Source organism: Denticeps clupeoides, chromosome 6 (assembly GCF_900700375.1).
Source record: "Denticeps clupeoides chromosome 6, fDenClu1.1, whole genome shotgun sequence".
Classification (NCBI taxonomy): domain Eukaryota; kingdom Metazoa; phylum Chordata; class Actinopteri; order Clupeiformes; family Denticipitidae; genus Denticeps; species Denticeps clupeoides.
Genome location: NC_041712.1, coordinates 19,423,233 through 19,447,512, shown reverse-complemented (window position 1 = coordinate 19,447,512; position 24,280 = coordinate 19,423,233). Strand labels below are relative to the sequence as shown.

At 41.0% G+C, this 24,280-nt stretch overlaps 5 protein-coding genes across 13 annotated transcripts in view; 2 read left to right on the top strand and 3 right to left on the bottom strand.

Annotated features, from left to right (window-relative positions):
• Positions 1-3,372: 3,372 nt before the first annotated feature.
• Positions 3,373-6,223, bottom strand: LOC114792945 (interferon-induced protein 44-like). The gene is made up of 8 exons (XM_028984493.1): positions 6,133-6,223; positions 5,139-5,203; positions 5,003-5,036; positions 4,535-4,739; positions 4,239-4,379; positions 3,834-4,005; positions 3,649-3,749; positions 3,373-3,563 (listed from the first exon to the last, which is right to left on the bottom strand). The coding sequence occupies exons 2-8, from the start codon at positions 5,197-5,199 to the stop codon at positions 3,393-3,395; spliced, it is 885 nt and encodes a 294-aa protein (XP_028840326.1). The 5' UTR covers positions 5,200-5,203; positions 6,133-6,223; the 3' UTR covers positions 3,373-3,392.
• Positions 6,224-9,543: 3,320 nt separating this feature from the next.
• On the bottom strand, positions 9,544-11,939 carry LOC114792964 (interferon-induced protein 44-like). Its single transcript, XM_028984516.1, has 8 exons — positions 11,909-11,939; positions 11,383-11,447; positions 11,237-11,270; positions 10,795-10,999; positions 10,499-10,639; positions 10,094-10,265; positions 9,909-10,009; positions 9,544-9,832 (listed from the first exon to the last, which is right to left on the bottom strand). The coding sequence occupies exons 2-8, from the start codon at positions 11,441-11,443 to the stop codon at positions 9,662-9,664; spliced, it is 885 nt and encodes a 294-aa protein (XP_028840349.1). The 5' UTR covers positions 11,444-11,447; positions 11,909-11,939; the 3' UTR covers positions 9,544-9,661.
• Positions 11,940-14,026: 2,087 nt separating this feature from the next.
• Positions 14,027-17,047, top strand: LOC114792321 (guanine nucleotide-binding protein subunit beta-2-like 1). The gene is made up of 8 exons (XM_028983315.1): positions 14,027-14,241; positions 14,817-14,988; positions 15,089-15,236; positions 15,900-15,995; positions 16,083-16,193; positions 16,328-16,468; positions 16,602-16,712; positions 16,900-17,047. Exons 1-8 carry the CDS (start codon positions 14,133-14,135, stop codon positions 16,963-16,965), a joined length of 954 nt encoding a protein of 317 aa, XP_028839148.1. The 5' UTR covers positions 14,027-14,132; the 3' UTR covers positions 16,966-17,047.
• Positions 17,048-17,519: 472 nt separating this feature from the next.
• LOC114792009 (heterogeneous nuclear ribonucleoprotein A/B-like) lies at positions 17,520-21,802 on the top strand. Of its 3 annotated transcripts, none has more exons than XM_028982726.1 (9): positions 17,520-17,646; positions 18,103-18,345; positions 18,678-18,846; positions 18,920-19,078; positions 19,162-19,293; positions 19,571-19,664; positions 19,747-19,893; positions 19,981-20,065; positions 20,303-21,022. In XM_028982726.1, exons 2-8 carry the CDS (start codon positions 18,119-18,121, stop codon positions 20,049-20,051), a joined length of 999 nt encoding a protein of 332 aa, XP_028838559.1. In that variant the 5' UTR covers positions 17,520-17,646; positions 18,103-18,118; the 3' UTR covers positions 20,052-20,065; positions 20,303-21,022. The 3 variants fall into 3 exon arrangements, with proteins under 3 accessions (XP_028838559.1, XP_028838558.1, XP_028838560.1); XM_028982725.1 differs by having other exon boundaries at positions 19,162-19,317; XM_028982727.1 differs by lacking the exon at positions 19,981-20,065 and having other exon boundaries at positions 19,162-19,317; positions 20,303-21,802.
• col23a1b (collagen type XXIII alpha 1 chain b) overlaps positions 20,551-24,280 on the bottom strand; it is a 64,989-nt gene continuing 61,259 nt past the window's right edge. For 5 of the 7 annotated variants that reach the window (XM_028982717.1, XM_028982723.1, XM_028982720.1 and 2 more), the window contains 6 exons: positions 24,163-24,189; positions 24,036-24,089; positions 23,855-23,941; positions 23,614-23,679; positions 22,651-22,689; positions 20,551-22,448 (listed from right to left, as the gene is read on the bottom strand). In XM_028982717.1, coding sequence (XP_028838550.1) covers positions 22,446-22,448; positions 22,651-22,689; positions 23,614-23,679; positions 23,855-23,941; positions 24,036-24,089; positions 24,163-24,189 — 276 coding nt within the window. In that variant the 3' untranslated portion in view covers positions 20,551-22,445. The remainder of the gene's footprint in view (positions 22,449-22,650; positions 22,690-23,613; positions 23,680-23,854; positions 23,942-24,035; positions 24,090-24,162; positions 24,190-24,280) is intronic. The other 2 variants (XM_028982721.1, XM_028982724.1) reach the window with 1 other exon arrangement.

Here is a 24,280-nt window from a genome sequence, read left to right as displayed (position 1 = left end):
CCAGCATGGCCGTGACACCACCATTGTGTCCCTAAGCAAGATACATAACCCAAAGTTGCAATCATTCGCTGCCCTGTCATCTGGAAAATCTACAGTGAGCAGACAGTGCATAATGCTCTGATAATGAGCTTCTGCAAATTGGTGGATGCTTGACAAGGAGATTCTTGCAAGAAGGAAAGTAAACATCCACTGATCCTCTCCAAAGACCTACATATATCTTCTCTGATCCTAAGTCACGTTCGCCAAAAACTTGGCCACAGAGAACAAAACCATACACTGTCCACACTGAGAAGAAAGTATTGGATTATGAGAGCCAACTCAGCTGTGAAATGGATTATAGCTTCTGAATTATGTTGCTTCTTTAGATGATATCAAGGAAAGGTCAAGGAACAGAAGATCACAGATTTGCCAAAGGTAAATAATTCTCCCTGAGTGTCCTGTTTTTACCAATGTTGAACTGGACTATTTTAAACCATTAAAGTCAGGACCAGCAAAGGCACAGCAAAGCGTGCCTAAGATGCTATATACAGTATATTTGCACTCTTGTTTGATACTGTATGTTGGATATTGGATAATGCAAGCATCTCAACTGTAATTTTTTCAATTTTTTTTGTTAATGCTGCAGTTGTAGTCATAAGAAAAGGCATTTCCAGTGGTGGCTCATGATCTACCACAGAAGCTCTACCACAGCAAGAACATCTGAGAAAAGTGTGTTCCTCGTTTATATTCACTTATTCAAAAATGATATATGTTGCTTGTGTGTCTCTATAGATGCAGGAGTGCAGCAACAGACCTGGTGTTCCAATAAACTGTATCCTACCTGAATAAGTACCATAAGGAGACATCCCTGGATATCTTCATCATCCTCACAGCTTTGACACAAATTGAACATTTTACCGATGACTATGAAGCATGTGTGTAACAAATTTGAAATCTCTGGCCCTGGATCAGCACTGCACTCTCTCTATCAGTACCTTGAACTTTCCTCTTTCTGTTTTTGTAGCTCATGATGAACTTCCTTGGAGTTGGGATGTGTGTTCACTGTAGTTACAAAAGTTGACCACAAGATGCTGCTACAATATATGCTCAATTTTTTTCCATGGAGTTTTACTCAGCAGTGAGACTAATTTAAAGGTTTTTTTATGTTCCCAACAGTAACTTTTGTTCAGAAATAATTCAGAAGGGATGATCGAAAAATGTAAAACACACAAATAAGTAAAAGTGGCGATAATGTAAACTGTAAACTAATGAATGATCCTTGACTATGTCCAGAATCATAGTCTGCCACTGCCGCACCTGCCGCACGGCTTACCGGTTCTCTACACGCATGTCATTGTTTCATGAAAATTATGCTCCCTGCTCCCTGAGCGCCTTTCACGGCTCACTAAGGATTATGGGTTAAATGCGTAGGACACAATTATTTATGTGCATTGTGTGCTGGGCCTCACTGCAGTGTATCACAATGACAATCACTTCACTTTCACTTTTTTTATGTTGTTCTCCATTTCATCTGATTGGCTGAGCAGGATGTAATACTGCACAACTGCAGCTGGGGTTTCACTTTTAGTTTCCTGGAAACCAGTATTTTCCAGGCAGTCATAGATAGTTATAGTAGTACAGAGCATAGGATTGCAGACACCTCATGATCAGCAGCATTGTACTCTGATGTTGTCTAATGTTTTTTAGAAATAAAGAAGTAGAGCTGGTCAAGATGCATTATTTTTGTGTACTTGGGACTCTGATAACCGTTGTTGCTCCTAACCAGTTTATCTTATTATTGACACTTGTGGCAAGAATGGTGAGGAATCAGCCCAGAACTACATGACAGGACAGTGACCTGATGACAGCGCCCCTGCTCTCATCCTACCTCTCCTTAAAGTGGTGCAGTCGTCCTGTCCCCCATGTGCAAAGGTCTATTTTAGTCTTACTATTCTAAAGTTTCTGTTTTAGTTGTATGACTTCTCTGGATCATCCAGATAGTCTTTTACACACTTCAGATGAGCCTGGACATGAGCTTGCTTGAGCAGGGGGACCTTGTGCATGCTGCACGGTTTTAGCCCATGACGGCCTAGTGTGTTAAAAATGGTGATCTTTGAGACTGTAGTCCCAGCTGTCTTCAAGTCATTGAGCAGGTTCTGTCATATTATTCTGGTACCACAAGTGTCAATGATCCCAAGGTAAACTGCCAGAGACCTAGTTAGGAGCATATAATGGTTATCACAGCCCAAAAATCAGGTAGGACAAAAATCAGGCATCATGGTCGTCTCTACTTCTTTACTTGACTTCTATGCAGGAAAAAACTCATAAAACTGTCTAAAACACCAGCGTACAATGCTACTGATCATGAGGAGTCTGTAATTCTACATAAAAAATGCTCTGTAGTACTTTTTTATACATGCAATGTTTCCAGGAAACTGAAATTGAAACCATCAGCTGCAGTCGTGCATTCTTACATCCTGATCAGTCAATCAGATGAAATGGAGCACCACAAAAAAAGTGAAAGTGATTATCATTGTGATACACTGCAGTGCAGCACACAGTGCACATAAAAAAATGTGTCTTCTGCACATAAAAGACATGTGTCTTCTAACCCCTAATCCTTAGTGAGCAGCAGGCAGCCATGAAAGGTGCCCAGGGAACAGTGTGTGTGAATGGTACCATGCTCAGTAGTACCTTGGAGGTGCAGAATTTTCTATCAGGATCTGGAAAAAGGGGGTCCTCACTGCCAGACTGTGCAATGGCTTCATACAACTCAGGGACTTTCCACTCTGAACTGACAAAACACACAATAACCGTACCCTCTTTTGTACATACAGTATATTACTTTTCTATTACAGCAGTATTTGCACATTTGTTATGCTGCACCTTCATTACTCATGTCACTGTTGCTTAGCGTTTTCTCTCTTTTTAAAGGTTGACCCTTTAAAACATTTCTTCAATTGAAACAATCATTTTAAGTTTTGGAAACTTTTTGGAATTGGGGATTTTCTTTAACAAAATTAAATGTGGGTAAGAATGACATGGAATATATTCTCGGTTATTTTTGAAAAATTAACAGCTTTTCTTATGCTGTTTTCATTTTGAAGGGAAAAAAATATTAAAACCTACATATATTCTATATAACTAAAATAATTTTGTATAGAACTAAATTAGTTTTTTATATATTGTAAACTATGAATGAACACATGTAGTTGAAATTTTCATGTCACTGCAGACACAGCTTGACAGAAGAAAGCAAAACATACAGAAGAAAGCAAAGGGCATGCAGCATAACACTGGAGTAAAGCTCCACAGGACAGCTTTTAATTAGAGACATTAATGAATTTTTATTCAGCTATTTCTATGAACAATATTATTAAAATATTATTATGCATGGTATGCAGTCAGAGGTTCTAGCGGTCATACAGAGAAGCTACATAGTCATCAGCAAAATGTACAATTTGTGTCAAAGCTGAGAGGATGAGGAGGTCCATCTTCATATCCACAGATATCTCCTCATGGTAGTTCTTCACAGGTAGGATACAGTTCATTGGAACACCAAGTCTGTAGCTGCACTCCTGCATCTAGAAACACACAAACAACATATACAAAGTATTAGAATTTTATATAGAGAGGACAAATAAGCACCATTAGTAGTAAGGGACTCACTTTTTGTTTGATTTTCTTGCTGCGGTAGATATTCTGTAAATCACGATCCACCTCTGGACACGCCTTATCAATCATTGTCATGACAACCACTTGTGGGATCCCTGCAGCAAAACAGAAGGAAACCCATCAGTGCAGTAACCACCGTTTCTAATAAAAGTACAGATATATGACAGGATTACTGTTACCCAAATCACTCGCTTTATTCCTGACACTCCTCAGTTTATTGATGACTTCATCAGTAACCATGGAGATTTTGTCTGCAGGTATGACATTCACCACGCAGTGAACCTTATCACCCATTGCAGGACTGGGGTTGTAGTATGAGTTGCCATTAGACAATGGACTTATTGGGTTGAACTTGAAAAAAGCATAAGGAAAGTAAAAAGAAGGTGTTTGGATGTTTTTATTTGATACACACACTTGTTTGTTTGTATTTGTTTTATCCCGGTGTCCATTTGGACTAACTGGAGGGTTTCAATTTTAATAAAGTAATCCTGTAGTAGGTCAGAATGTACAACGGGATACAGCTGGTAACGAATGGATCTGTGAGTCAAACACTACATGACTCTGGTTTGTCAGGTGGATCTTACCTTGTAATTCTCCTTGATGTGGCCTTCCAATCCACTGATGAGGTCCTCGTTTAGTATCCCTGCCGATCCCCCTTCTTCAAGACCCATTACGTCATTAAAGACAAAAGGAAGTCTTCCATGTCCAATTTTATGGGTTTTATACTAAAAAATGACATTATGAGCCAACATGTATTAATGTAATCCATGTACAGTTCATAAGTGTTTAATAATCTGTGCAAGCATAAAATACACCTTTTAACACCGATGGACGCAAACCCTCTGTGTTCCTATATTGCAGTTATTAGTTCCGAACTCACTGTGGTTGTGAAGCTTGTGCCTGCACCCGAGGCTACTAGAGCTTTACTGGTGATTCTTCCAAGGAAGGCGTTATTGACGGAGTTAATGAAGCTGGACTTTCCAGCTCCAACTGGTCCAAACAGGACGATGCGAAGTTGGCCGACATCTTGTTCAGTCAAACAAAACTCTCGGAGCTTTGTCTCCATATCACTTTTAGATTCCATACTGCAAGAAATAAAGGGTTTTGCAAGAAATAAAAGTTTATTTTGCCCTTGGGTGCATTAGGTGCACACTTGTATTCACGACTGTGCAAAAAAACATGAGGCTCTGATTCACAAACACAACCTGGCTCTGATTCACAAACACTTCCCATATTAACGCATTAATAAGAACAAAACTGTTACATCATTAGCCAGATCAGTACACATATGATGCTGGGCACTGCATTCTCTTTACATGTAATATTAATGATAGAAGATTAATTTTACCTCCAGGTCATGCTCCTCCATTCATGGTCATAGACTGTAAAAAACACATCTGTCAGTAATCTGTCCAGCAAGTGAAACTATTATAATATTATTATGCAATTATCTTTGTTTTTGTCATGTATAAAAAAGTTCTTACAGGGTGATGGAGTGGGAGGGGCAGGAGGAGAGGGAGAACGTTTGGAATGTGAGTCACCCATGGATCTAAGAGGGAACACATTTACATTTACAGCATTTACCAGACGCCCTTATCCAGAGCGGCTTACAACCAGTAGTTACAGGGACAGCCCCCCCCCCTGGAACAACGTAGGGTTAAGTGTCTTGCTCAGGGACACAATGGTAATAAGTGGGATTTGAACCTGGGTCTTCTGGTTCATTGGCGAGTGTGTTAGCCACTAGGCTGCTACCACCCCTAACACCAGTACACTGCAAGTGCAACACAAATATCAAACTCAAATATCAAACTCAAAGATGATTACAATACTGGAGCAGTTGCCAGTCACACATGTTCATTTTGGGAATATTCTTCTGGCATTAAATGTCGTCTGTTAGAGTTAATTCCATCCAGAAGACAGAAGAAAGCTCTTTACACTCACAGACACAACAACGTGACATTTCTTCCTCAGGAAACTGGAACTAAATGGAAAGTGAAAGGGAAGCAGCAGTTTGACTTGCACATGCACCGTCATGCACGTATACAGCGTGCAGTAAAACGTTGCTCTGATCACTCCTGAATACTGTGCAAAAGTTATAAAAGAAATGTTAAAATATGGGACTCTCAAATAAATGTTTGTAGTCCGAATTATGGTTGTTTAAATAGTTTCACATTTTTGATGGGTGGTGACTGCGCATATTATTTATAATTCAGGCCGAAAACATTTAAAAATAAAAAAGCACCATAAAACGCGATAAATACACCAAAACGGCGCCCCAAGGGTCACAAGATACAACGGTCACAGTATATTGTGTAACACCTGTTTCGCATTATGAATATAAAAAATTTGCAGATTTGCTGTAATCTCAAATTATGTAAATGCTTATTATACATGTGTATATAGGTATATTATCTCTTCCGCATGCATTTTAAAGTGCTTTGTTCTGCCCTCTTGTAGAGAACTAGAAGTAAAACGTACCTTGAATCCTTGAATCACTGCGAATGTCTGAGGTTCTTCCTCCCAGATGGGGGTTAAATAGAGTTTAAAACGTTTCACTTTCACTTTTGAGAGGAAACGCACTGCGGATGGGTGGTGACAACGCATATTATTTATAATTGAATCTGAAAACATTTTCAATACAGGAAGAGGAATAGTAAAACTTTATTGCACACTTAGACGCAAAAAAATCGGATACAGGTCATAATTCTAACTGAGGTGAAGCTAGCTGCTCTGACTGAAAACGTGGCCGCGCCTAAAAAGGGGAATATATTTGCGCATATATTTACAAGACTTACGGTATAAACTACAAGGTCACGCTTACTATCAAACTGCGGCAATACCTCATATGGACATTTTTACCGAGGCATTTATGAATAAATAAGCATGAAATTCGCACTTTGAGCATTCATCTGTTAACATTTCTCATCTTTGAGACAGCATTCTGGCCAAATGAAATGAGGGTTGTCACGTTCCTAAATCTAGGGGTCTAAGAAACGCGACCAGGGTGTGGAGAGGAGGAAGTCCCCTGTTACAAACACAACCAAACAAAGCATTCAAACAGTGCTTTTATTTATAGTCAGCTAACAGGCACAATAAAACAGCAGATTCAGCACAGCTAACCAACATCAGTACAGCCTAAAGGAAGCAGGGATAACTCAAACACGCACAAAAGTTAACAAAAAGGGCACATAAAGCTAACAAGCTAACAACAAAGGGTCTTTCACACAAAGCAACAAGACACACAAATCCTTGCAGATCTCCGTGGACCCTGGGGGCCTCCCGAAAGAGTAAGGGCCAAGCAGACCCTGGGGACTTCCCGAACACCATTTTTATTATTAAAAAAAACAGGCAACACCAAGCCACTACAGGTCAATTCACCAAATTATACCAAACACACATTCAGCCCACTTAAAAAAAAACATTACAATTCCACCCATTAAACTGGACAGAAATCCTGAAAGCAAACAACCGCTGTATCAATAGTCAGCTGTTTATTCTTCAGACCAACTGCAGGGAGGGGAAATTAAGGGGAGGAGAAAATGGACTTCCTGACTGACAGGCCCCAGCCAGATCGGATGGGTGGCCACACCTCCTCCATCATCAGACTGAGCACAGGAGCATCACAGGGATGCGTGCTTAGTCCCCTGATCTGCTGACGGCACAGCCACACACACCACCAACTACATTATCAAATTTGCAGATGATATGACTGTGCTGCTAAGCAGGATGATGAGTCAGCGTACAGAGAGGTGGTGGAAGAGCTGTCTGCATGGTGCCACAATAACAATCAGTGTCTGAATGTCCATAACATTTACATTTACAGCATTTATCAGACGCCCTTATCCAGAGTGCCTTACAATAAGTTAGTCCTAGATGAGCCTAAGGAGATCATTGTGGACTTCAGGACATCACATCCTGCCCACAGCCCACTCATCATAAACGCTTCAGCGATTTTACTTTACTTTACTTTATTTAGCAGACGCTTTGATCCAAAGCGACTTACAAGAGGAAGACACCAGCAATTCTCGTTCGATTTCTATAGAATATTGAGTTTACAAACTAAGAGCCCTGACATCATTTTACATGATGTATTACACTATGCACTTTAATCTCTCAGTAGCTCACACTGTACTGCTGGTTTATGGTCATCATATCATGTCATATCACTACTACTGCCATTATTATCATAGCATATCATACATCACACACACTTTATACTAAATACATACACACAATGATATATTGTAATATTGCTGCTACTTGTCTGCCTGGTTTGTCTAGTTTGTCTCGACCTGCACTTTTTTATTTAACCTTTGTATGCTCCTAACCAGTTTACCTTATGATTGACACTTGTGGCAAGAATGGTGAGGAATCAGCCCAGAACTACATGACAGGACAGTGACCTGAAGACAGCACCCCTACTCCCATCCTACCTCTCCTTTCCTGTCCCCCATGTGAAAAGGTCAATTTTAGTCTTTCTATTCTAAAGTTTCTATTTTAGTTGTATGACCACATGACTTTCTTTCATGTCTTTTCTGGATCATCCAGATAGTCTTTGGCACACTTCAGATGAGCCTGGACATGAGCTTGCTTGAGCAGGGGGACCTTGTGCATGCTGCACGGTTTTAGCCCATGACGGCCTAGTGTGTTACTAATGGTGACCTTTGAGACTGTAGTCCCAACTCTCGTCAGGTCATTGTCCTGTCATATTATTCTGGGCTGATTCTCACCACGAGTGTTAATGATCCCAAGGTAAACTGCCAGAGACCTGGTTAGGAGCATATAATGGTTATCACAGCCTAAAAATCAGGTAGGACAAAAATAAGGCATCATGGTCGTCTCTACTTCTTTACTTGACTTCTTTGCAGGAAAAAACTCATAAAACATTGTAAAACACTAGCGTACAATGCTACTGATCATGAGGTGTCTCTAATTCTACGTAAGAAATGCTCTGTAGTACTTTAGCATTACATCTATGACTGCCTGGAAAATAATGGTTTCCAGGAAACTGAAACTGAAACCATCAGCTGCAGTCGTGCATTCTTACATCCTGATCAGATTACATCAGATGAAATGGAGCACCACAAAAAAAGTGAAAGTGATCATCATTGTGATACACTTCAGTGTAGCTCACGGTGCACATAAATAAATGTGTCTTCTGCACATAAAAGACATGTGTCTTCTAACCCATAATCCTTAGTGAGCAGCAGGCAGCCATGAAAGGTGCCCAGGGAACAGTGTGTGGGAATGGTACCATGCTCAGTGGTACCTTGGAGGTGCAGAATTTTCAGTCAGGATCTGGAAAAAGGTTCAGAAGCATTCGGGTCCTCACTGCCAGACTGTGCAATGGCTTCATACCACTCAGGGACTTTCCACTCTGAACTGACCTCTTTTGTACATAATGTATATGTATTACTTTTCTATTACAGCAGTATTTGCACATTTGTTAAGCTGCACCTTCATTACTCCTGTCACTGTTGCTTAGCGTTTTCTCTCTTTTTAAAGGTTGACCCTTTAAAACATTTCTCCAATTGAAACAATCATTTTAAGTTTTGGAAACTTTTTGGAATTGGGAATTTTCTTTAACAAAATTAAATGTGGGTAAGAATGACATGGAATATATTCTCGGTTATTTTTGAAAAATTAACAGCTTTTCTTATGCTGTTTTCATTTTCAAGCGGAAAAAATATTAAAACCTACATATATTGTATATAACTAAAATAATTTTGTATATAACTAAATTAGTTTTTTATATATAGTAAACTATGAATGAACACATGTAGTTGACATTTTCATGTCACTGCAGACATAGCTTGACAAAAACATACAGAAGAAAGCAAAGGGCATGCAGCATAACACTGGCGTAAAGCTCGACAGGACAGCTTTTAGTTAGAGAGACAAACATTAATTAATTTTTATTCAGCTATTTCTATGAACAGTATTATTAAAAGATTTCTAAAAACCTTTTAGTTATGCATGTGTTATACATAGTATGCAGTCAGAGGTTCTAGCGCTCATACAGAGAAGCTACATAGTCATCAGCAAAATGTACAATTTGTGTCAAAGCTGAGAGGATGAGGAGGTCCATCTTCATATCCACAGATATCTCCTCATGGTAGTTCTTCACAGGTAGGATACAGTTCATTGGAACACCAAGTCTGTAGCTGCACTCCTGCATCTAGAAACACACAAACAACATATACAAAGTATGAGAATTTTATATAGATAGGACAAGTAAGCACCATGGGACTAACTTTTTGTTTGATTTTCTTGCTGCGGTAGATATTCTGTAAATCACGATCCACCTCTGGACACGCCTTATCAATCATTGTCATGACAACCACTTGTGGGATCCCTGCAGCAAAACAGAAGGAAACCCATCAGTGCAGTAACCACCGTTTCTAATAAAAGTACAGATATATGACAGGATTACTGTTACCCAAATCACTCGCTTTATTCCTGACACTCCTCAGTTTATTGATGACTTCATCGGTAACCATGGAGATTTTGTCTGCAGGTATGACATTCACCACGCAGTGAACCTTATCACCCATTGCAGGACTGGGGTTGTAGTATGAGTTGCCATTAGACAATGGACTTATTGGGTTGAACTTGAAAAAAGCATAAGGAAAGTAAAAAGAAGGTGTTTGGATGTTTTTATTTGATACACACACTTGTTTGTTTGTATTTGTTTTATCCCGGTGTCCATTTGGACTAACTGGAGAGTTTCAATTTTAATAAAGTAATCCTGTAGTAGGTCAGAATGTACAATGGGATACAGCTGGTAACGAATGGATCTGTGAGTCAAACACTACATGACTGTGGTTTGTCAGGTGGATCTTACCTTGTAATTCTCCTTGATGTGGCCTTCCAATCCACTGATGAGGTCCTCGTTTAGTATCCCTGCCGATCCCCCTTCTTCAAGACCCATTACGTCATTAAAGACAAAAGGAAGTCTTCCATGTCCAATTTTATGGGTTTTATACTAAAAAATGACATTATGAGCCAACATGTATTAATGTAATCCATGTACAGTTCATAAGTGTTTAATAATCTGTGCAAGCATAAAATACACCTTTTAACACCGATGGACGCAAACCCTCTGTGTTCCTATATTGCAGTTATTAGTTCCGAACTCACTGTGGTTGTGAAGCTTGTGCCTGCACCCGAGGCTACTAGAGCTTTACTGGTGACTCTTCCAAGGAAGGCGTTATTGACGGAGTTAATGAAGCTGGACTTTCCAGCTCCAACTGGTCCAAACAGGACGATGCGAAGTTGGCCGACATCTTGTTCAGTCAAACAAAACTCTCGGAGCTTTGTCTCCATATCACTTTTAGATTCCATACTGCAAGAAATAAAGGGTTTGCAAGAAATAAAAGTTTATTTTGCCCATGGGTGCATTAGGTGCACACTTATATTCACGACTGTGCAAAAAACATGAGGCTCTGATTCACAAACACTTCCCATATTAACACATTAATAAGAAATAAACTGTTTTACCATTAGCCATATCAGTACACATATGATGTTGGGCACTGCATTCTCTTTACATGTAGTATTAATGTTAGAAGATATATTTTACCTCCAGGTCATGCTCCTCCATTCATGGTCATAGACTGTAAAAAACACATCTGTCAGTAATCTGTCCAGCAAGTGAAATTTTTACAATATTATAATATTATTATGCAATTATCTTTTTTTTTTTGCATGTATAAAAAAAGTTCTTACAGGGTGATGGAGTGGGAGGGGCAGGAGGAGAGGGAGAACGTTTGGAATGTGAGCCACCCATGGATCTAAGAGGGAACACATTTACATTTACAGCATTTATCAGACACCCTTATCCAGAGCGACTTACAATCAGTAGTTACATGGACAGTCCCCCTCTGGAGCAAAAGTTTGTAGTCCAAATTATGGTTGTTTAAATAGTTTCACTTTCATTTTTGATAGGTTTGATATTATTTATAATTCAGTCCGAAAACATTTAAAAATAGAAAAAGCATCATAAAAGCACCATAAAACGCGATAAATACACCAAAACGGCGCCCCAAAGGGTCACAAGATACAACGGTCACAGTATATTGTGTAACACCTGTTTCACATAATGAATATAAAAAATTTGCAGTAATCTCAAATTATGTAAATATTTAAATGCATATTATCCATGTGTATATAGGTGTATTATGAGTCATAATTCCGCATGCATTTTAAAGTGTTTTGTTCTGCCCTCATGTAGAGAACTAGAAGTAAAACGTACCTTGAATCCTTGAACCACTGCAAATGTCTGAGGTGCTTCCTCCCAGATGGGGGTTTAAATAGAGTTTAAAACGTTTCACTTTCACTTTTGAGAGCTGCTACTTGTCTGCCTGGTTTTTCTAGTTTGTCTCGACCTGCACTATTTTATGGGTCAGTGCACAATGTCTTTTGTCATGTTTTTGTGTTGTGTGTTATTACATTTGAACTATGTCTTTTTGCACACTGTTAATCTCGAAAGCTCTCTGTGTACTGGTATATAGTGAGATGACAATAAAGTGAAGTGATTGTCATTGTGATTAAGTTTGAATGACGAACCACCACTGTGCTTATATCACACTGCTCCCCTGCCCACTTCTCAACAAGAGTGATGGTTAAAAGCAGAGGACACATTTTGTTGTGTCACCATGTGCTGAGCTTCACCATGGTAGCCTAGTGGGTAACACAGGTTCAAATCCCACTTACTACCATTGTGTCCCTGAGCAAGACACTTAACCCTAAGTTGCTCCAGGGGGACTGTCCCTGTAACTACTGATTGTAAGTCGCTCTGGATAAGGACGTTTGATAAATGCTGTAAATGTAAATGACAATCACTTCACACAGAGAACATTAATCATTGCGGCCTCTGTCACCACCTATTGGCGAATATACAGAACACAGTTCCCTACTACTTATAGAGTGTGCATATACAGTACAGGGCAAACGTACACACCTTCTCTTCTGTGTTTTCTTTATTTCCATGACCATTTACGTTGGTAGATTCTCACTGAAGGCATCAAAACTATGAATGAACACATGTGGAGTTATGTACTTAACAAAAAGTGGAGACCTGGCCTCCACAGTCACCGGACCTGAACCCAATCGAGATAGTTTGGGGTGAGCTGGACCTCAGAGTGAAGGCAAAGGGGCCAACAAGTGCTAAACACCTCTGGGAACTCCTTCAAGACTGTTGGAAAACCATTTCAGGTGACGACCTCTTGAAGCTCATCGAGAGAATGGCAAGAGTGTGCAAAGCAGTAATCAGGGTGGCTATTTTGAAGAAACTAGAATATAAAACATGTTTTCAGATATTTCACCTTTTTTGTTAAGTACATAACTCCACATTTTTATATGTTGCTTGTGTGTGTGTGTAGATGCAGGAGTGCAATGACAGACTTGAATTTGTGGAGCAGTGGTGGCCTAGCGGTTAAGGAAGCGGCCCTGTGGTTAAAAACAGAGGACACATTTTAATGTGTCACCGTGTGCTGTGCTGCAGTGTTTCACAATCACTTCACTTCAACTGTTCCATGCCTGTGAAGAACTGATGGCTATGCAGCTTCTCTCTGTGAGCACTAGAACCTCTGACTGCATGCAAAACACATTTTTATATAATCTTGATCTTAGTGAGTTGTAGCTGGATAAAAAAATCATTAATGTTTTTCTCACTAACTCTCATGTCTTGTAGTGCATGCTATAAACTTATGGCATGTTATGAAATTACATATAGGAGAAAGCATGGATTTTGCCACAGTAAACATTTTCAAATACTTGGTTGGTGCTGCCGATTGTTTTCCTTTTGATCCAATGCTAAGTGAAACAATATTGCACCATTAAAAACAGCAGATATAAGCATATAGTATGTATGTTTTAATTGATGGCCAAAACAAAAATGTAAACAAATGAGTTACAAATCTTTATAAGTGTTCAATTTAAACTGATATTTAGAATAAATTGTATAACAACAAGCATTGCATATCCATTGTGCTTTTCTATCAAGAGATCAAAAAGTCCACAGCGTACAAGATACGCTGCAGGAAGCACACATTTACCTTGTGTTAGTTATGTATAGTGTTGAGATGACTTTGACAAAATGATTGAAATTAAAGTACCATACTAAACATTGCGTTACATTTGCAAAATAGGTCAATTTTAAGTAAATGGGTTTCACTTTCTCAGTTTGCAGGGTAATGTATTGACTTGATTTGCTATACTATTTGGTTTAGGCTTTTAAAATGTGCTGTTCAACTGGCACAAACGTTATCGTTTACTTTTTGAAAATTTTCGGAATGTTTTATTTTTTTGGTACTTCATTACCCAGTGTGCACCGCGACGCCACGAGTCCCTACATTTAGCTTCCGGGTGAAGCCCCTTCCTTTTCCTGTTTATCAATGGTGGAGTCAGTGGCCTGAAAGTCCGCCACATCAATCCATAGCCATCATCCTCTAAAGGCTCGTTTCAGGCTCACCAAAATGACCGAACAGATGACGGTGCGCGGCACCCTGAAGGGCCACAGCGGTTGGGTGACCCAGATCGCCACCACCCCTCAGTTCCCCGACATGATCCTGTCCGGGTCCAGAGGTAACCCGGCGCGGCGCGGTGATGTCTGCTTCAGTTTAATGCTGGGCCTGTGCGGCTTCAATAGATACATACTTTTCAAATAAAACCGGCATTTACGAACTATTGTGAAACGGTTGGCTTTTCTAGAGCATGTGCTGTTTCCGACTAATCAAAAAGCCATCGTCTCTCGTAAAGGCTGCAGTGCGGCAGGTTCAAGATTTCTGTTCATCCTTTTCATAGTTACACCAGATCAGCACGTCCTGACCCGCTCTGTGTTTGATGTGCATATAATAATAATAAAAGAAATGCAAGAAAATAATCAAGATAAAGTGCAAGCAATGGGACAACTACATACAAATATCTATGTATTGTGACAATATCTTTGGTTATTATCCAATCAAAGTTTATAATGTTCACTCATGTGTATGAAACTCTGGGTGGAAGTGAAGGCAATTTTCATAAGACTTCGGTCATCTCAAAGCACTTACACAGTACTTGTAAATTCAGCTATTTCTTATTTTTTTTTCATTTGAAGTTGTCGAGATGTAATGAATTCTGTCATTTGGTTTGAAGTATTGAGATGTGGTTTGTTCCAGATAAAACCATAATCATGTGGAAGCTGACCCGGGATGAGACTAACTACGGGGTTCCCCAGCGGGCGCTGCGCGGACACTCCCACTTTGTGAGCGATGTGGTCATTTCCTCAGATGGCCAGTTTGCTCTGTCTGGCTCCTGGGACGGCACCCTTCGCCTGTGGGATCTCACCACGTGAGTAGGCCTCCAACCTAGTTTTTACAATCCAGTAGCTGCAGGCACTGAAGTCACGAATGAACGATGAATTTGACCATATACTGGAAATGTCTCCCAGTGGCACCACCACTCGCCGCTTTGTTGGGCACACCAAGGATGTCCTGAGTGTGGCTTTCTCAGCGGACAACCGCCAGATCGTGTCAGGCTCCCGGGACAAGACTATTAAGCTGTGGAACACCCTGGGCGTTTGCAAGTACACCGTTCAGGTGAGAGAGTAAAGGAGAGGTTTCCTTCCGTGCCCTGGGCCTGTTAGGAATGTGCATTTACAGTGAAGTATAGAAGGGCCATGGTTAAATATGTACTGCCATATTTCATTGCATTTTTATGACCGTTTAGCTTTAAAAAAGTTGTCTGTGTCCCCTGCTTTTAACCATTACCCTTAGTGAGCAGTGGGCAGTCATGACTGGCACCTGGGGAGCAGTGTGTGGGGACGGTGCTTTGCTCAGTGGCACCTTGGCGGCTCGGGATTTGAACCGGCAACCTTCTTTAAACCGCTTCCTTAACTTAGAGTTGGTAAGAAACAGCTGGAGACTTGTGTTCCAAATGAAGTCTCTTGACGTGGAGGCCTAGTAGGTAAGGAAAATAACCCCTTATCAGAAGGTTGCCTGTTCCAATCCCGAACTGCCAAGGTGCCACTGAGCAAAGCACTGTCCCCACACACTGCTCCCCGGACACAGTGCAGTGTTTCACAATGACAATCACTCCACTTTCACAACTTCAAAATACGTTGACTGGCAGATGTCTGTAAATTCTTTGGAAAGGCCTTTTACACTGACTAGAAAGATGGTTGTCCTGCAGGACCAGTCTGCATGTACATGGGTCTGCGTGTTTTTTTTTTTTTATTGCGTTTTCTGTTTATCCGCCATCAGGACGAGAGTCACTCTGAATGGGTGTCATGCGTGCGCTTCTCCCCCAACAGCAGCAACCCCATCATCGTGTCCTGTGGCTGGGACAAGATGGTGAAGGTAAGGACAGGGTCATACTCCATAGTCCCATATTAGTGATTTAGTACTTTGCTTCTAACTCTCATTCCTGTTCTCTCTTCCGGTCAGGTGTGGAATCTGGCCAACTGCAAGCTGAAGACCAATCACATTGGTCACACTGGCTTCCTGAACACTGTGACCGTTTCTCCTGATGGCTCTCTCTGTGCCTCTGGTGGAAAGGTAAGGCCAGGCCATGTTTGGATTTATTTTATTAAATTAAACATATTTGGTTGCAAGGTCAGAATCAGATGTTTTTTTGTGGAATGTATTTCAGAACTTCAGAAAATGAGTTTTATTTGCTTTCCTTTTCTCAGGATGGCCAGGCCATGCTTTGGGACCTGAATGAGGGGAAGCATCTTTACACCCTGGATAGCGGGGACACCATTAATGCGCTGTGCTTCAGCCCCAACCGGTACTGGCTCTGCGCTGCTACTGGACCCAGCATCAAGATCTGGGTAGGTGTCACCGAGCAAAGCACCGTCCCCACACACTGCTTACCAAGGGTGATTGGTTAAAAGCAGGGGACACATTTCACTGTGTGCTGTGCTTCACAATGGCAACCACTTTACTTTGTTTAATTGTTAACAGGATCTGGAGGGAAAGATCATCGTGGATGAACTGAGACAGGAAGTTATCAGCACTAACAGCAAGGCGGAGCCACCGCAGTGCACTTCCCTGGCATGGTCCGCTGATGGTCAGGTAAGCTGTGTTAACTGCTGTCAGAATATGCAGCCGGCTGCATCATGACGAGGTGATCTTAAAACGATCATTTATAGAAATAGAAAGATGCGTTATGTGCTGGAATCCAGTTTGACACCTTCACAGCTTGCATTTTTAAATGAAACCTTGACTGATTTCTGATGCCTTCTCCTTTTATTTTTCTCAGACTTTATTTGCTGGTTACACCGACAACTTGATCAGAGTGTGGCAGGTTACCATCGGAACCCGATAAAGACAGTTTCATTGTTCTTGGGAAAGCAACCATGATGCAGAAACTTTGGAAAAAAATTAAATAAAGAAGTTCATAAACTTTACTGCGTATTTTGTGTTGTTAATTTGAATAAAACCAAATTTACTCTTCAGATGCAACAAGCCGCTGTGAAAGCACTTTGAAATATAACCATACACGTGGAGTCATAGTGAATCCCGCTCAAATGAAATGCATAAAATCAGAATAGTTGAATTTAATAAAAAAAATGAAGTGTGCAATGACGAACTGGCTCAAAACAACTTGTTTAAATGTATTTATACTTAATGCTGACTTTCGTGCAGATGTAAGTAGCAAGTTCGCTGACTTATGAATTTATAAGATTTTTTTAATTTTTTTTTACATGCGATATATTACAAACGTAACGAATTGTATAAAACGCGACAGTGGACTCGTTGGGTTCGCGCAACAAATGCACCGTGTGTTCCACCTCGCCAAGACCCGCGGCGGAAGGACGGGCGGGGACGTTTCCTCCAGGCGGCCAATCGGAGACTGCCTTAGTACTCGCGGCGCCCCCGGGCGGCGAATCGGGACGTGCGTTGTTCATGGAGCGCGCTCATCCGGTCGTATATATTCCGCCGCGAGTTGGCGCTGTAATCGAGAGACCATCTTGACGAGCAGCGTCCGGTGCCGTTAGTTCACACCGTAAGAGTTTTTGTTTTGTTTTGTTTTGTTTCGTCTCTTTAGAAGAAAACTCGTTTATTTCCCTTTACCGTGTACGCGTCAAACACGTGTACTAAATCTTCTCGTGTTCCCTGCGATTTTTATACCGGATGATATTTCGGGTTAGGTAATCGGTTAGCCTTAGCCGAGAAGCTTGGCTAACCAGAGAGAATCGATGCTTAAACATTTAAAATGTTGACCCGTTCATGCAACGAATGCTTATGTGTTCGGACCACGCTTTAATAAAGCGTCGTTTTGGTTGTAGGCGCGTTCGCGAGTCTCCGACAAAGTGTAGCATCTTCGATCCGCTGTTAATGAATGGACCGCTAGCCGAGTGGCTATTGCTAGCGGTTAGCCTAGCACAGGAAGCTCGCCGGGTTATGTAACGGCCGTCACGAGTAGGTGCTGCTACTTTTAATCGTAACTGCGTTTTGTCAGGCGGTCGAAGGAGCTCATGATGTCCGAGGCCGAGCAGCAGTTCATGGAGACCTCCGAAAACGGGAACGAAGGCGAGGACCTCAACGGGGCCGAGACTGCGGAGCAGCCGGGCACAGAGGAGCCGGAGCAGGATCCCGAGCAGGAGCAAGGTGCGGCGCTCCAGGACGACCTGGAGCCGGACTCTCAGAACGGCGGTTCGGAAGGGGGACAGATCGACGCCAGCAAGTGCGAGGAGGATGCGGGGTGAGGCTTCGCGGCGTCTTGGCTAGCGGCTACAGATCGGTCTTTTGTTGGCCGCTGTCTTTGTTGGCGCCATGTGCTGCATGGGGGGATGGGCTCTTGCTGCCTCGTTTTAAACCGGGCAGTTACTGTAAATGAGTGCTAGTAGCCCGATTTCGGTGAAGTAGTTCGGTGACAGCCTGTTGCCTGCTCGCGCTTTCGAGCGTGCGTCAGAGCTGTCCTGCGTCTCAGTGGCCCCCGAACGACGCTGGGATCTTGTGTGTAGATCGTTGCAATAATCTGAACCCAGTGCGGCGCCATTGAAGCCATACGTTGTTGTCTTCTCTCGTTTTCAGCAAGATGTTTGTTGGTGGACTTAGTTGGGACACAAGTAGGAAAGATCTCAAGGATTATTTCTCCAAGTTTGGAGAGGTGACTGATTGCACCATCAAAATGGACTCAAACACAGGACGCTCTCGTGGGTTCGGATTCATCCTCTTCAAAGATGCTGCTAGTGTGGAGAAGGTATGGCTTCAGATTGCTGATAACGTTTCTGTTTGGTCTTGAACTGGCACCAAAAGATATTGGTTTGTTAAAGGTATTGGCCCAAAAGGAACACAGACTAGATGGGCGGCAGATCGATCCCAAAAAAGCCATGGCCATGAAGAAAGAGCCAGTCAAGAAGATATTTGTTGGTGGCCTTAACCCTGAGACCGAGGAGGAAACTATCCGGGAGTACTTTGGGGCCTTTGGAGAGGTTTGTGTTCTGGACTGGACATGTGTGTGTTGGTTGACCTTATTGGAGCTGAAATCATAGATTTCTTTGTTTTCTGTCTCCAGATTGACACAGTAGAGCTTCCAATGGACCCCAAGTCAGAGAAAAGGAGAGGTTTTGTGTTCATTACATATAAAGAAGAGAGTTCTGTTAAGAAAGTGTTAGAGAAGAAGTATCACAATGTTAGTGGAAGCAAGGTAACGGATGGCAAGGAAGACCTTGTATGTACACATTTTAAATATTTTATTTTACTACTAACAAATACATTGAGATTCTTTTGGCAACTGTATCGCAGACAAATGCCAGCATGCAAACTCACCCATATGTGTAAATGTATAAACTATTTTTTTTTTTTTTTTTGTTATATGCCTCAGACGTGTAATTTTTCAGGTTTTAGAGTAAATCTAATTTTTTTTGTTTTTTTCTCAAACTCTTGGTGACTTCTTATTGCATCTTAACCGTTTTTATTTCCAGTGTGAGGTAAAAATTGCTCAGCCTAAAGAGGTGTACCAGCAGCAGCAGTTTGGTGGCAGGGGAGGGTATGGCGGCAGAGGGCGGGGGCGTGGTGGTAAGTACTTTTTAATAATCGTACAGCATATACGGTTTGCGATCTCTGGAGTTTGGCTTATGTTACGGCTGCTTGTTTTTAGGCCAAAATCAGAACTGGAACCAGGGTTACAGCAACTACTGGAACCAGGGTGGCTATGGTTATGGCCAGCAAAACTATGGAGGCTACGGGGCCTATGGCAACTATGATTATTCATCTGGTTACTATGGTTACGGCAACTATGACTACAGTGAGTATTTGGGAGTCTAATGCGTGTTTATGAGCTTTTTCGTTAGCGTGGCATGGTACAGTAAGCCTCAGTTCTGTCGTTCTCCAGACCAGGGCAATACAAGCTATGGGAAAACGCCAAGACGTGGAGGCCACCAGAGTAGCTACAAGCCGTACTGATCACGTCTAGCGAGGTATGGCTCTTCGTCTCGGGGTTTGGACTAGTCAGGCGATGGGGCTCGCTATACCTGGGTTATGTAGTGTTCACGTATAGATTTTTATTTTTTGTCGAGTTGAGTTTAGACGTCGCAGTAGTGGGATTTTATAAGGCTTTCAGGGCTCAAGCGTAAGCCCAGTCAGTATGCACAGATTTGTTTAAACTTGGTGCCTTCATTTATTGAAATTAATGTAACTCTTCTGCGATTTTTAAGGACTGAAGTGACTTGAGGCCTGGGGAGAGTTGAGCAGCGGGAGTGGAGGCAGCAGCAGTATATGGGGGACCTGATTCTTACGCACCGGACTCATGCTTCATATGTACAGGACGGATGACTGGGGGGGAAGCGTTGTCACTTTTTTTCAACTTTTTTTTTTTTTTTTTTTTTTTTTTTTAATTTTGGTCCACATTTCCAGCGATGGAAGTGTTTATTTTTACTGTACTTTTTGGTACCTTTTTGAATAATGTATTGTATGGTTGTATTTTACATGTCTTCAAAATTTACAGCACATGGCAAATTGGGAGCTGTCTGAGCTTTTGAAATAAAACAATTTTGAGTAATTTTTTTCCAGTGTTTCCAGGTTTCCTTTTCCTTTCCCTGTAGCTGCAAGGTGCATGGCTGCTGATCTGCTCCAGAGTAAGGCTGGGCATTGTAATGTAAAAGGGATTTAAAAAAATATCGAATGGGATGTTCATTGTAAGGTTGTCCAGTAAATGTCTGCATTTTGGCTGCTGGATAAGCGTGACCTGCATTTCTATTTTTGGCTTAAGTTTTAATTTGAGTTGACCTGTATTTAAATGGCTTTGATTAGTGAAAAGTTTAAGCTTGACATCTGCAAAAATTGACTTGCAAGAGGGTGCAACAGCCCTGCTAGAATCTTACTCCTAGTAAGTGTTAATGGCAAATTGTTAGAAATAAACCATTTTGTTTGTACTATTTGTGTGGATTGTTTTTGCTTTGTTAATGCTAATGGTAAATTAACATTTTTGTAAATGTTGCAATTAGTAATTTTTATTTATTTATTTTTTTGTAGGCCATATTCTTTAAGTTTCAACATACTGAAGTTTAAATGAAGTGCCTTAGTGCAACATTGTAATTCTCTGCATGTTGGTAATGACAACTGCCGATGTGTTTTAGATTTCCTTTTTATTGGAGCAGAGTGTCTGTGGTTAGGCAACGGCTGGATTTCATTGGACTGTGACGTGGTGGAGGCATACATGGCGGAGATTCTAATGTGTTCGGTTATTACTCTGCCTGGGTCGTGTTTAGAAATATTAGACTAAGACCCCTTCTGCCCCGCTGTGGTTTTAATCCTTGTGTTTGAGTTTCTTTTGGATTCCTTCTGCCCCATGTACATAAGGTAACTGACTAAACTGTAATTGTGAGGGAAATTAGTGTGTGCATGCACCATGTGGGTGGGCTTGGATTATGCACAAAAAAGAAGCGAAGTTTTAAACAGTGTTCTTTTACTCAAAGGGTATTTTAAGTAAGAGATTTACTGAAAACATTATGGAAAGCCAAGTGATCTTTTAACAGTATTTAGATTAAATCAACTTTATTTACTTGTGTATTTGCAGACATCTAAAATTGAGTTTTGGCTGAAGTACAACCTTTTCAAAGTTGAAGCGCTGTTAAAAGACCAGTTGGCTTGCCATAATAAACCAATTATACTTAGCATTTCTAATATTTGTATTATAAACATGCTATTTACAACCATCAGTGTACTCATCATTTTAACATGTTCATTCAGTACAAGTGAATACAAGTCACGTGATCCAATGATATCTGTAAAGGGGTCCCACAGTAGCCTGGTCTGGCTTCCCTGTCGAATATTTTTTTTTTTTTTTTTTTTACACATTTGACCTAAATCCCTACTGATCCAGGTTTCTTGATTTGCTGATGCGTTCTTCCACTTTTGTAGTAATATAAGGCCATGTTGGAACCAGCGTTCCTTCTGCCGGTGTCTGGAGGGAGGTTTGTTAGGCAGTCTCATTCTTCCTTCTGAGGCACAACCTTTGAGGCCAATGCTGAAATGCGTTGTACCGCGAAGCACAAAGCAAACACACGGTGGTCAGCCACCTGTGTATTAAATCTCCCATTGGGGACAGTAGCAGCAGCATTCTCTGGGCAGTCTGTAGAGCGTTCAGTTCATATGCTGCTGCTGCTCCTCTAGGTCTGCGGTCCTTCATTTCCAGAAACATGTTAAAGCTATCCTTCTTATTTGATCTAAAAATGTAGCTGAATCTATTTACCTAATAAAAAAAATCATATTAAATAAGAAATTGAACAAAAACAAAATGTTAGCTGCAAAATATATATCGATATGTACAGATCCCAAGACTCGTCCGAATAACAGCAATCACTGTAAATACAAAAAAAAAAGAACAATATATTAACTTATGATCACATACACTGTATATATGAAAATGACAAGTTCTAAATTTGAACCATCCGGGGCATTTATTAAAACATTCTGCCTTTGAATATTACATCGGACAACAAATCATGTGCCTCTCATTTTAATGCACATAGACTGAACTACAACATAATTAAATCCTACAAACCTTGTGCCAGCATCCTGGTATGGGGAGACCATCTTTATCCTGAGAAACACACATGCGAAGAGATACCATTACCCATAATTCTAGGCTTCTGCTGAAGGAGAGAGGTGCAGGGCCACACCAGGAAAAATCACCCAAGTGACCGTGCACTATACCCTACCACCCACATGCACGTATTCCATCCATCCATCCATCAGACTGACTGCACTGCAGAAAATCAGGGTACGACACAAACATTCAACTCACAAATGCAACTGTAACCTCTAACAACCCGTTCACAGGCTCATCCCAACATTTGGAAACAGGCAGGATATGTTATTTCATTGCCACTTTGAAAAGTGATCTTAATGCAATGAAATCAAATTCTTGTTCAGCCCCACAAGATCACAAAATTAGCACAGGATTACACACAAGAAAAAAATACACACAATAGTCCCACTGGCAGTAGTTTGCATGTCTGAGTAAATGTCGTTTTTGATAAAAGATTGCTTTAAATGTGACAATAAATAAAAGGTTTCAGCTAACAGGCAATTCCTCTATTTTGGTAACACCACATCCCATTATCGCCTAGTTTTATATAGGGCTTCTTTTTACAGTAAATAAACTCACTTTTTTTACTCATTGAGAAAATGAAATTTCACAAATATTGATATTACAAAGTTATAGTGAGAATTTTTTTTTGAGTTGAGTTGTCAAGACATTTTGTATTGACATTGTATGGGGAAATAAGACACAAAATCAGTACAGGTATGCATGGGTTGTGTTCTCGGTTCATTTTGGGACACATAAATGCCAAAACAGAAGAATCTCCACAATGGGTCACATCTCTTCAGTTACCATGAATGCATTCTGATCACCGACATCACAGCATTTGCTAATATATTAATTAGAATTCACAACAGCAACTACTGCCTCGGGGATGGAGAGTGAAACACCAAGGCGGAACACCCAATGCTAATACTATACCAGGGGGCATGGGGAGTCTGGAGGTTGACCCGCCTCCCCATCATGTCCTTTGCACTCATGGTTGCCCTGTCAGTAAAATCCATTGAATGTCATATCTGTGTCACATTTGTGCACATTAGAACCTGGCACCCAGCCTTGCTTACATACACACACAGTGTGCCATGAAGAATAATTAAATGACCAGGCTACTTTTATTTTTTAAGCCTTATAAGTATATTTATGACTGAAGTAAGTGACATACCACAGGACATGGCTGGTCCAGTCCAGGAGCTCCCTGTTCACCTTTCTGACCTTTTAGGCCTTTCTTCCCCATCGTGCCTCTTTCACCCTAAAGGTGAGGATGAAAGACACAGTGAAATACATTAATTTCAGCGTAGAATCACTGCTCTGAATTCACTGTTCTTAACATGAGGTTGGCTAACCTTCTCTCCTTTAATTCCCATTTCTCCCTTTTCTCCTCTCAGTCCCGGGAAACCCTGGCACATATTGATTATGCTGGTTTAGTTTATTGAAAGAGAATTAAGTAAACAAATAAATGTATTTACTCACATCCAATCCAGGAAGTCCCTGTTTTCCCTGAAAATGCGCACAAACATTTAATAGAATACAGCATAAAATTAGTTCCTGGTAGCCACTTATGACTTGATCCCTTTATTCACTCCACTGA